Source organism: Abramis brama (genome assembly GCF_963993115.1).
Source record: "Abramis brama genome assembly, chromosome: 9".
Lineage (NCBI taxonomy): Eukaryota > Metazoa > Chordata > Actinopteri > Cypriniformes > Leuciscidae > Abramis > Abramis brama.
The window spans coordinates 41,205,961-41,219,272 of record NC_139971.1 but is presented as its reverse complement, the minus strand read 5'-3'; the positions used below and the strand labels follow the sequence as shown (position 1 = coordinate 41,219,272).

The 13,312-nt window shown below is 34.2% G+C and overlaps 1 protein-coding gene across 2 annotated transcripts in view; it reads left to right on the top strand.

The window, feature by feature from the left end:
- The window catches only part of nedd4a (NEDD4 E3 ubiquitin protein ligase a), a 41,727-nt gene that overhangs the window by 24,724 nt on the left and 3,691 nt on the right, over positions 1-13,312 (top strand). For both annotated transcript variants that reach the window (XM_084124160.1, XM_084124159.1), the window contains 18 exons: positions 31-151; positions 238-387; positions 2,289-2,360; positions 3,397-3,516; positions 4,530-4,754; positions 4,912-4,986; positions 5,227-5,281; positions 5,973-6,031; positions 6,327-6,392; positions 7,790-8,019; positions 8,993-9,114; positions 9,269-9,339; positions 10,634-10,729; positions 10,821-10,894; positions 11,061-11,121; positions 11,205-11,264; positions 11,339-11,446; positions 12,784-12,880. In XM_084124160.1, the coding sequence (XP_083980286.1) occupies positions 31-151; positions 238-387; positions 2,289-2,360; positions 3,397-3,516; positions 4,530-4,754; positions 4,912-4,986; positions 5,227-5,281; positions 5,973-6,031; positions 6,327-6,392; positions 7,790-8,019; positions 8,993-9,114; positions 9,269-9,339; positions 10,634-10,729; positions 10,821-10,894; positions 11,061-11,121; positions 11,205-11,264; positions 11,339-11,446; positions 12,784-12,880 (1,862 nt within the window). The remainder of the gene's footprint in view (positions 1-30; positions 152-237; positions 388-2,288; positions 2,361-3,396; positions 3,517-4,529; positions 4,755-4,911; positions 4,987-5,226; positions 5,282-5,972; positions 6,032-6,326; positions 6,393-7,789; positions 8,020-8,992; positions 9,115-9,268; positions 9,340-10,633; positions 10,730-10,820; positions 10,895-11,060; positions 11,122-11,204; positions 11,265-11,338; positions 11,447-12,783; positions 12,881-13,312) is intronic.

Genomic DNA, 13,312 nt, shown 5'->3' with positions numbered 1-13,312 from the left:
CTGAAGTGTGTGTTTTGTCCTGATTTACAGGGACACTCAAAGAGACAATGAACAGAGACAGGATACACACAACGAGTCCCAGCGGGCGTTCCTCACACGCAGACAAATATCTGAACATGACGAGAACCATGAGCGCAGAGAGTCACCTGAGGTACTCACACACACTCTTCTGTGACTTCTTCCGAACACATGGGCAAACGACACACATTCACATCTGTGTGTGTGTGTGTTTTGTAGAGCTGGGAGATCATAACGGCAGATGAGTCCACGTTATACAGCCTCAGCGAGCGCTCGCCACCGCCCCCCCACTCCCCGATGGAGTTCACGGGATTCTGTGAGGAGTTCAGTCGACTTCAGCCAGGAAACGACAGACGCACGTCCCTCACGGTCAGTCCACACACACACACACTTGCACGCATGCACACGTCACAAAGTCTTTGGCAAGTACATAAAATGCTTGGGTTGGGTTAAAACTTCATGTTGCGTTGAGTAATTATCAGCTGAATATCTCTTCTCCCGTCTCTGAAAATGTCCAGAATTTTTTATCTTTTTACGAACAATCATTTTAGGTTTAGTCAACTAGGTGACTGCAGCACATTTAGAATATACATAACCAGAAATAAACTAATTAAGGTTTTGTACTTGTTTTTTTGAGTTGTACTATTAGTGTGACACAAGACTCAGTGCAAGTAGTCCATTGATCAAATTGATCAGTAAAGACATTTATTATATTACAAAATATTTGTATTTCAAATAAACAGTTCTTTTGAATGTTCTGTTTATCAAAGAATCGTGAACACAAAAATATTAAGCAGCACAAATGTTTTTAACACTGATAATAATCAGAAATGTTTCTTGATCATTAAATCATCATATTAGAATGATTTCTGAAGGATCATGTGACACTGAAGACTGGAGTAATGATGCTGAAAATTCTGATTTGATCACAAGGAATAAATTACACTTAGTATTCACATAGAAAACAGCTGTTTTAAATTATAATTTTTCACAATATTATCATTTTTAGTGTATTTTTAATCAAATGAATGCAGCGTTGCTGAGCAGAAGAGACTTCTTTCAAAAACATTTATAAAAAAATTACTGACCCCAAACTTTTGAATGATAGTGTCAAACTAATGCTAACTAAATACTTAAAGCAACTCACACATTTTCTTACTCCTTACAATGTTTATTTCAGATGCCAAATATATATTCAGGGGTGTGATTCTTCCGGATAAATCCGGAAATCCGGCTTTTCCGACCTGACAATGATGCTCTCGTAAATCATGCAAATCCGCTTTTTTATGATTATTATTTTTTTTGCGGGTCACGTGCAAAGCACGGTTTGGGTATTGGTAAACATAATGACCGCTCACCGCTGTCAACATTTTTTGTGCCTCTGAATCATGTCTTCATGTCACTCCAGTGGTATGTCGCCGTATATTTTCCTGCTTTTTTGTCCTTTGCCAATCACACCTATGTGTGATATTAGGTGTCATATAAGGAATATTCCTCACATTAAAGGTGCAGTCTGTAAGAATGACAACTAGTGGTCGAAATAGGTACTGCAGTCCAATTCAAAACACCGGAGATCGTCATTTCCCCCGCCCCCTCCTCAGACTCGACGCTCACACGGGTTGCCAGTTTGAGCATATGCAACAGGAACGAGTGCAATGGACAATGAAAACTGGCAAATTGGCGACGCGTAGTATTACAGACCAAAACATAAACAAACATTCCAGCCTGGAAACGCACATTTCAATGTAAAATAACTGGCTGTAGAAGTGTTTTTCATAGAAACGAATATGTGAACTTAGCATGTTTCCTCAATATATGCAAACATATTATGGTATTTGTATGCTTTAGTAGAGTGAAAAAGTTACATACAGCACCTTTAAGCCGCTGACATAAAAGTCGAAATGGGTCTTGACTTGGTTTTTGTGGCTGGTGCAAGAGACTGATTCCTTAATGATTCATAAGATGCTCCAACTGAGTTTAACATTGACTATATTGATAATTTGACCTCTGACGTGTAAATTAAGATAAATAGTAATGTGCGCAGTGATTATGGTTACTAGGTAATCGCATTAGTTTGATTGAAGTACATGAGGTAAAGCTGGATCGCAATATCGCCAAAATCCCATTATAATCGCATGTAAATGTGCTCATTGTTATATTTAAACCCAGTGTATCTGTAACAGTGTAAACAACATTTATATAAACAATGTTTAACATTCCAGAGCATGTAGTTTCCTCTCATATTTAGTTAAACTTGTGTTTTTCCTCAGCCACAGGGTCACGGCAGCCGCAGAGGAAGCGCACAGACCCTCACGGCGGAAGAGCATCCGGTTCACCCCGTGGTGAGAGCACTGAAACATTTACATTTACATTTATTCATTTAGCAGACGCTTTTATCCAAAGCGACTTACAAATGAGAACAATAGAAGCAGTTAAAGGGATACTTCACCGATTAGCATTAAGCTTTGTATCAGTAGAAACCCGGTAGTATTTTGGAGTGACCGTGCTTCCCTCCCTCATGTCCCCCTGAGACGAGAGATTTCTGTATTGTGTGTCTGGAAAAAAACCTCAGATGATGCAAAAATCGTCATTTATCGTCATCTGAGGCTTTTCTGTCCAGAGGCGAGAGACTCCAGCCAGTAGGAGGAGCTCGTCCCGCATGTCTTCAACCCGCCCATAGGGGGATCTCACGATAAAACGCCGTCTTTTCAGTTTCGAGTCGACTAGTAGCCTAGTTGTATCATTTCTTCCGATACGGCCCTCTGTAACCGGTAGGCGTGGCTTGGGAGTGTCCTCGTAGGGCAGCGAAGCAAGTGCATTCTGGGAGTTGTTGTCTTTCATCCACATGAGCCAAAAATACATTTTCTTTTATGTATTTATTTATTTATTTAAAAAATACAATACATTTGTTACAGTATTTATTAATCTTTGTTAACGTTAGTTAATTAATAAAAATACAGCTGTTCATAATGCTGTATAAGTACAGTTGATTATTAGTTCATGCTAACTAATGTAGTTAGCTAATGCTAACTAATGAGCATTATTGTAAAGTGTTACCCATGCGTCCGAGGCCAGCCCGAACTCTCGCCGTGTGCTCTAGTTTCAGCCGTGTTTTGCTCAGTCTCCCAGCACATGATGTGTAATCTTAGATGCCCCAGATTTCCCAGCATGCCCTGAACCTCACAGTACATCCCTCATCTGCTCCCAGAGGACAGTGTGTTTGAGAGGCAAACTGTGTTTTGAGAGGCAAACTGCTAACTGATGGCTATTTATGAACCAAACGGACGATCTGTAATGGATTGTTTCCCTTTTTTTTGCTTTCCTCTCTACATTTTCATTTTTTTACTCTCTTTTATCCTTTTCTGTTCTTCCCGTTAGCTATTACCCACCTCTGCCGGGCTGCCTCCGGGATGGGAGGAAAAGCAGGACAGTAAAGGGAGACTTTATTACGTCAATCACAACAGCAGAACCACGACCTGGACACGGCCGCTCATTCAGGTACGTCTCCTTCCGGGTTGAACGGTTCTCTCTTCCCACAATTTTGTGGGAAATAATGTTGAATAATTAGGGCCCAAGCACCGATGGTGTGAGGACCCTATTGGAATTGCTCCTTTTATAAATAATAGTTTTTTTCTGATAAAAATTGTAATTAATTATTATTATTATTTTATTTTTTTAAGCTACAGGCTTGCATTGCTTGTTTGTATGGCTGCACAGTTTGGCCCAAATATTGTGATTATATATGACTATAAAATAATAATAATAACAACAAATATATTATTTTTGTTATTATTATAAATATAAATACTATGAAACTAAACAAGAATTTAGTAATAAAAATTAAATCAACAATAAAAGTGAAAATAGTTATAATTAATAATAATAATAATAATAATTATTATTATTATTATTATTAATACTGAAAAAAAATATTAAACAAAATAAGAAAGCACTTCTGTAATATTTCACAGTAGAATAATTAATGTTAAGTATTTAAGAAAATTAATATAATAATAATAATAATAATAATATTTTACAGAGCTAATTATGGCTGTCTAAAATTATTTAGATTTTTTTATTTGTACTCTTTTTTTTATTTTATATCAATTTTTATTTAATTTTATGTTTTGTTATTGTTGTTGTTATTATTATTATTACTAAATAAAAATATTAAACAAAATAAAAAAAAGAAATAATAATAATAAGAAGAAGAATTATATTTTTTTCAGAACTAATTATGGCTGACTTAATTTCTCCATTTGTAAATTTTAAACCATCAAGCTTTTTATTTTGGCAGAAAAGTGCAGAGAGGCCTTAAAGTTTCTGTTCTGTTGAAAACAGCCAGTTTATAAGTGCATCTCATTACACGTTTGGGAAGATGGTGGAAAGCACCTGATCAATTTGCTTTGCGATTGCGTCTAATTTCGATGAATTGTGTGGTCCTAATTTGTGGCGTAATAATGCAGAATATTTCTATATTTCTATCCTAAACTTTGACCTCTGTATTTCAGCTCATACAGCCTCCCTCTGAGGTGACGGGCGGGGCCATGTCTCTCTCCCAGAATCCCACAGGCTACGCTCCGCCCCTGCTGTCCCCGGAAGTGTCCCCGCAGCACACACACGCACACACACACACACCGGAGCCCTTGGGTCTGATGCCGACCGGCTGGGAGGTGCGCAGCGCTCCAAACGGACGGGCGTTTTTCATAGACCACAACACTAAGACCACCTCATGGGTACGACAGACACAAACAGAAATACTTTTATTTTTATATTATATGACATGGCATTTCCATATGCATATGACTATAATACTTGTTCATTGTTCCATACCATTGTTCATGCTGAAATGTACTTCCTGTGTTTGCCATCCTGTTTCCTGTGCCGTCACAGGACGACCCACGGCTGAAGGTTCCCATGCAGATGAGGAGAGTCTCCCTTGACCCCACTGACCTCGGCCCACTGCCGGTACGATGGACGATGTCATCGCTGATGTCATAATCATAATATGATTTTATTGATATGGTGTTCAGGACAGATGTTAAAATGGTGTGTGTGTGTGTGTGTGTGTGTGTGTGTGTGTGTGTGTGTGTGTGTGTGTGTGTGTGTGTGTGTGTGTGTGTGTGTGTGTGTGTGTGTGTGTGTGTGTGTGTGTGTGTGTGTGTGCCTGTGTGTGTGCGTGTGTGTGTGTGTGTGTGTCTCTTATAGCCTGGCTGGGAGGAGCGAGTACATAGTGACGGCAGAATCTTCTACATCGATCACAGTAAGTGGCTCATTCATAATTACACCAATCCAAAAAACCCACAATATAGAACTTTTTCTTGGAATCTGGAACTGATATGTGCAATTTTTAAAATGTTTAAATTTTATACAATATTTTTAAAACTCTTTTATATTATGTTTTTAAACTTATTTTTTATTTAATTTATATATACCGTACTATTATGGTATATATAAATTAATTTTATTATTCAATATTTATTTATTTACATTTTATTTAAATTATATATTTTTTAAAATGTTTATATATATATATATATATATATAAAATAAACATTTAAAAAATATATATTTTTAATAAATGAATATATATATATATATATATATATATATATATATATATATATATATATATATATATTAAATTAATTTATAACATTTCTATTATATATTAATTTCATTTTATACAATCTTTTTTAAAACTGTTTTATATTATGTTTTTAAACTTATTTTTATTTAATTTATAACTTTTCTACACACCGTACTTTAATATACTTATATGTATTATTTATTTACATTTTATTTTAATATTTAAAAAATCTTTTATATTTATAAATGTTTTTCAAATTGATAAATTATTTCATTTTTATTTTTATTTATACTCTCTTTTTTATTTAATTTTTTGTTTTATTTTGTAAATAAATAAATGTTTTTTTTTTTTTTTTTTTTTTTAGACACTAAAGTCACGCAGTGGGAAGATCCAAGACTGCAGAACTCCGCCATCACTGGTCCAGTAAGTGTGTTTTCTGATTCTGTTAATGTACAGTCAGGCATTCTGTTGGAGCCAATAGAAACGGATCTTTAAGCATTAATGGATCACACTGAGATGGGCTGCAGTGATTTTTGCCATATCTTGTTTCTAAAAGTATTCTGAGCCTGAAACCCTGTACATTTCTTCCTGTTCATTTCCTGTAAGAGGTTTGTGCGTGTCATGAGGGGAAGTTATATTGGTCCTGGTTGAGCTGAATGATCTCTGTCGGAGAGCTGATGGATTATTGGCGAAGTCATTGTGTTCTGTTTTATTTCAGGCCGTGCCTTACTCCAGAGACTATAAACAGAAGTATGAATACTTCCGCAAGAAACTGAAGAAACCGGTACGTCCGTGTCCTTCACATTCAGTCCATTTCAGGCTTTTTCTGTCCCATTCAGATCTCAACATCTAGACCAACTATATCTGGGGTTTATGGACGGGTTTGTTCAACAGTTATCACAATTAATGTCGTTTTAAAATCTAAAGAATCGGTAACACTTTACAATAAGCTTTCATTAGTTAACTACCTTAGTTTACATGAACTAAGAATGAACAATACTTCTTCAGCATTTATTAATCTAAGATATTAATTTCAACATTTACTAATACATTATTAAAATCAGAAGTTGTATTTGTTAACATTAGTCAATGCACTGTGAGCTAACATGAACAGCTGTATTTTTATTAACTAATATTAACAAAGATTAATAAATACTGTAACAAATGTATTGCTCATTGTTAGTTCATGTTAATTAATACATTAACTAATGAGACCTTATTGTGAAGTGTAACCAAAGAATCTAGTATAGATTGGATACTTCTGAATTAGTGAACGTAAAGCTCACACTAGTGCCAGATAGACGTACACTAACATGATTTCAACTAACTTGACTTTGAAGATGACGTGAAATCAAAAGTGACCCAATTGACATTCCTGGTCTTATTTTGCACAATTCATCAGCCCACATTATTTTAAAGGAATCAGTTGTTTGATTTCATAGTCTTTCATTGGAATTCTTATTTTGTGTTAATTAGGGGTGTCACAATATATCTCAATACAAAAATGCACCAATATGTATCGTGGATAGTGACAATATGTATTGTGTATAATTCAGCCAAAATAAAAATTACTGTGTGAGAAAAATTCAAGTTTTCAGAGTTTTAGTGTCAGTACTACATTAAACTACTATATATAATGTTGAATATAATGTATAATAATGCAATAGGGGACTATTTGTGTCCTGAAAATGCTAAATGTCTGATGTTACCAGTAAAAAGTGCCTACATTATTTTACATACATCAGGTCAGTGACAGAGTGCAAGCATATTAATCTAAAATAATAATAATTCTGTATTTTAATCTTCAGAATCATGAATATTGTTATTCTGGCGTCTCTATTGTCCTGTGCTTTGGGTTACGAGCACCAAGTCCAAGACTATTCATTTACACTCACAATTTAACACCAAATTTAGCATTTTAATCAACAGTACATTTTGTTTACCTTTTATCATATGTCTTGGAATATCGCAGTAATATCGTATCATGAGTTCAGTATCGTGATGTGTATCGAATCGTGACATGAGGGTATCGCTACACCCCTAAGTGCTAATGCATCCAATACTGTGTGGGCTGGAAAAATCTTTTTGTCATCACCTAACATGTTTGATCCAGTCAAAACCTGAAGGATAAATGAATTAAAAAATGTAATAATGATAATCAATCTTTTCTTCGGTCTCCAGGCTGACATCCCGAACCGCTTCGAGCTGAATGTGAGGCGTAACGCTCTTCTGGAGGACTCGTACCGGCGGATCCTGGCCGTCAAGCGCTCGGACCTGCTGAAGGCCCGTCTCTGGGTGGAGTTCGAGGGGGAGAAGGGCCTCGACTATGGGGGCGTGGCCCGGGAATGGTTCTTCCTGATCTCCAAGGAAATGTTCAACCCATATTATGGGCTGTTTGAGTATTCTGCCACGTGAGTGATGGAACTGGCCCTTTAAATGCACCCTTTTCACATTTCCAGGATTCTCAGATTAAGTCGTCATATTTGGGTAAACTTGGGTAAGCAAATATAATTTTTGCGTTCACATTTGCCCCAAAAGCAAAAGAAAAAAATCAACAATAGTGTTTCCACAGCTTTCAAAAAGAGGTAAAATATTGAGAAATTGATTACGGTGGTCAGAAGAAAGAAAGATGTCAAATTTGCCGTTGTATTAGAAACACAGTAGCGTTGACTAGCTTTCTGTATTTGATGCTAAGTCACAAAAACGCAAAATATAGTGTTTTAAATGAACATCAATTTGCTAGATTTACAATGTTAATAACTGTGGGAATGCGTCATCACAGTGTTAAACTTTTCTAGGAATCTGGAACTGATATGTAATTTTTATTTATTTATTTTATAATATTTTTTTTTAAATTATATATTTTTTTCATTAAATTTTATAATATTTTATAATATATTTTATAATATAATATTTTACAAAATTGTTTATATTATTTTTTCATTTAATTGTAATTTTTTTCATATATATATATATATATATATATATATATATATATATATATATATATTATATACTCATTATATACTCATATTTATTTATTTAAATTTGATTTTATATTATTTTATATATATTTATCAACTTTATATAATTTTTTTTATTTTATGAAAAAAGTTTTTAAAAAGTGTATATATATATCTATATCTATATCTATATATATATATATATCTATATATATATATATATCTATATATATATATATATATATATATATATATATATATATATATATATATATATATATAATTTTTTTTTTTTTTTTTTTTTTTTTTTTTTTTTACACAAAAAACATGTAGTGGGAAGAACTCTGTCTGTGAAAAGGGTCATGCATGGATAAACCTTTTCAAAGACTGACTTTAAAGCTGTGCCGTGTGAATGTTGCAGGGATAACTACACCCTGCAGATCAACCCCAACTCAGGTCTGTGCAACGAGGACCACCTGTCGTACTTCAAGTTCATCGGCCGGGTGGCTGGAATGGCCGTTTATCACGGGAAGCTTTTGGATGGTGAGTAACCTGTCAAGACCAATATAAATACCCACAACTCATACTCACAGTATTTTGCTGTGGCTCTCGACACACTGTATGCATGCAGATTGATCTAAATGTCATCGTTTACCTCATGTGGCTTATACATGTTTTTCTGTACTTGTCTGCACAGCATTCTTCATCCGGCCCTTCTACAAGATGATGTTGCAGAAGCCAATCACGTTACAGGATATGGAGTCAGTGGTGAGTGACAGCCATACCTGAACCAATCAGCATCAACTCTAAACATCACTTATTATTATTTATTTATTATTATCTTTTTAGCATGGAGTACTTGAATGACCTACAGCATTTTCCAAATATTTCATTGTACAGTATATAACTATGTGAGATACTGTATCCCACAATGCAATGTGCTCAAATTGACATTTTAAATGGACACTTGTTGAATTAAATGTATAATGTAATGTAATAATGTAATGTATATATACTATACATAACAGTAGAAGTGCACTACAACAACATAGTTTCTCTTATTTATTTTGAATTAAGTTATTTTGATTTATTATATTTGTAATATTATTATATATATATATATATATAATATAGATAATAAAAAATAAATAAAACAATTTATATATATATATATATATATATATATATATATATAAATTGTTTTATTTATTTTTTATTTATGAATTTATTTTTTATTTTGTTTATCTATTTTTACATGTATTTTTTAATTTGTTTATCAGTTAAATCATATTTATTGGTTTTGTATTTAATTGTATTTTTAAGGAAATCCACACAATAAATGCATTTTTTCCAATGTGTACATCCTAGTGAAAAAAAAACTATACCAAAATATATTTAAAATACATTTATTTCATACTAAAGTACACTACAAATCCATCAAAATAAGACTTACTGATATAAATATTATAATTAAACTTTATTTGGAGTACCTTTTTATTCCACAATGCACATTTCTTAATATTAAGCCTAAATATGTTTTAATATTACTATTAGTAAGGATAGAATGATCTCTGTATAATATCAGTCTTTAAATGCAAGTGTATCTGAAGTATACTTTCAATAGTTCCACTTGAGCACAGACATATATTAAGTATACTGTATCTTTAGTCGAACTTCAGCACTATTTCCGGATAACTAACATGCATTTAGTACAAAATTAGTTGTTCCAATTTAGCAGACTTTAAGTATATCAGTTTAGTATACCAAAAGCATAATTGCACGGTATTTATATTAAGTACATAAATATGTAAATATATTTTTAGTATACTTAGCATAAAATAAATATATTTCAAATACATTTTGGTATATATTTTTGCAGTGCCATAGTATTTAATTGAGCCTCTGGGTTATTAGTAAGTCGTAAAAGTTAATATTTTAACTCATGATACTGCTGTTACCACTAATGCTGTGATTAATGTTCCATTGAACTTTGGTTAAGTCATTCATGCCCTGTTTTCAAACACTTGTCAACCAGTTGTTTTGGGGTCATATTTCATTTTAGGACAACGAGTATTTTAATTCCCTGCGATGGATTTTGGAGAACGACCCCACAGACCTGGACCTCCGGTTCGCCATCGACGAGGAGCTGTTTGGACAGGTAATCTACTTGTGCTTTATATCCCAAGACTTCTGAAACCATACAAATGTAAAAAGGATTTGATTTGTAAATGTCTTGATCTCTTCCGCAGACGCACCAGCGTGATCTGAAGCCAGGAGGTGCTGATATTGTCGTCAATGACACCAACAAAAAGGAGTATATTCAGTATGTTTCACCGCCCTCTAGTGGCACAGACAGACCTCAACACATTTGACACTTGTGAAAGTTCTCATACTAGAAATCAGTGTCATCAATTTGATGGGATCACTTTGAGTTAGTGTTGTTTGCTAGATAAACGAGATATAATACTCTCTCCTCTGTTTATTTCCAGTCTGGTGATGCAGTGGAGGTTTGTAGACCGGATCCAGAGACAGATGACGGCCTTCAAGGAGGTACAGGCGCTCGTGCGGTCAGTTCAGGTCACTGCCGCCCACCCAGACTTACGCTGATTTATGTCTTGATGTTTTATCTGCAGGGTTTCTATGAGCTGATCCCTCTGGACCTGATCAAGATCTTTGATGAAAACGAGCTGGAGGTGAGACGACCTGCTCTAGAAACTTTATTCATCTGAGCTCTCTAAACCCTGACTGACCTGTCTGTGTTCCTCAGCTGTTGATGTGTGGCTTGGGAGACGTGGACGTCAACGACTGGAGAGAAAACACGAAATATAAAAATGGCTACAACCCAAATCACCCCGCCATCGTCTGGTTCTGGAAGGTCAGATTTGATTTCTGACATATTTTTTCATCATTAAAATCAAATCATAGAAATTTTTGTTTTACATCTTTTCAGTGTTGAACTTGAAGGTACACTATGTAGCTTCTGGCCCTCTAGTGGTTATAAAACAAAATGGGGCTTAAATAGGCTAGGCAATTAATCAAGTTTTAATTAGGGGTTCAAGCATGAAACGCTGAAACCCTATTGTAATTGTAAGGATCGGAACCAAACCAGTCTAGGACAATTCTCTGGACTCTCTAGATCAATAATTATTGAAAAAAAGTTTAACTTTTGCATTTGGATGGCTGTAATAGGGTCATTTATAAAATGGGCGTGGCAAAATACACTAAAAAGCCTAGAAATCCTAAATGAAAACTCAGAACTTCACAAAAATGAAGCATATGTGAGCATATGTGTCATAGCATCATTAACAAGCATGCCAAATTTTATGGAGATCGGACCATAGGTGGCGCCATAACTGTTAAAAAGCTTTAAAACCATATATTTCCTATGGTACAGTGCCTGTATTGGCTGTAAATGGTCTTTTCCATCTATTATGTCAGTGGTTACATGCTTGCTGAATAAAACTTAATAACTTTTGATGCTTTTGTGCTTAAAGGCCTTAACTGCTCGAACCCCGATAAATTCTGCTTGCAGCTTTAATTTCAATTACGATTCTGACTTCTGTATGATTTTAAAAACAAGATAATAGAGATAAATATGATTATTGTGCCACGTGTATATAGAAGTAATTTCCTTCAAATTATATTAAACTGAAAAACAAATAAACAATAATAATAAATAAAATAAAAATAATTGAATAATTAAATGTGTATAAATAAATTATATGTACTTTTATTTTATTTGTTTTATTTAAATTGTTTTAATTTTATTAATTTTGTCTTAATTTTATTTCATTTTTACAATTATTTATTTATTTATTTTTAATTATTGTATTATTTATGTTTTACAGTTTAATTATATTCAAAGGAAATTACTTTCAAAACGACGTTTAAAAAAAAAAGTTTAATGAATCCATGATGCACTAGTAATCACAGTAATCATGAAATAATCGTTACATCAGTATTGATCAGTAATAATCATGATTCTGATGTTTACCATAATCGAACAGCCCTACATGTAAATCAGTGAGCCACTGGAGGATTTAAATTATAATGATTTTTACCACAACTAATGGCTATTCTTGTGCATAGCAAGTATCTAAATCCCTAAATCACTTTTACATATGTTATTACTAATAATCAGAATGAAGAATGTAATGTAGACAGTGTAATGGTCAGTTTTAACGCATCGGCTCATTGTTTATGGGATTTCAGGCGGTGCTGCTGATGGATGCAGAAAAGCGGATCCGTTTGCTACAGTTTGTGACGGGCACATCCCGCCTACCAATGAACGGCTTTGCTGAGCTCTACGGTAAGCCCCGCCCCCATCTCACCATACTCACAAGTAGATCACTCCAGAATTAAATTTCCTGATAATGTACTCTCCCCCACGTCATCCAAGATGTTCATGTCTTTCTTTCTTCAGTCGAAAAGAAATGAAGGTTTTTGAGGAAAACACTCCAGGATGTTTCTCCATATAGTGACTTCAATGGGGTCCAACAGGTTGAAGGTCCAAATGTGAGTTTCAGTGCAGCTTCAAAGTCTAGAAACCATCCCAGGCGAGGAATAAGAGTCTTTTCTAGACAAACCATTGGTCTAAATAAACATTTATATACTTTTTAACCACAAATGCTCATCTTGCACATCCACGTAATCACGTTGGAAAGGTCACCCGCTAACAAGCCACGCCGCTCTCACACACACCATGTTCTCACGCAGTGAAACACACATCGCGGAGCAGAGA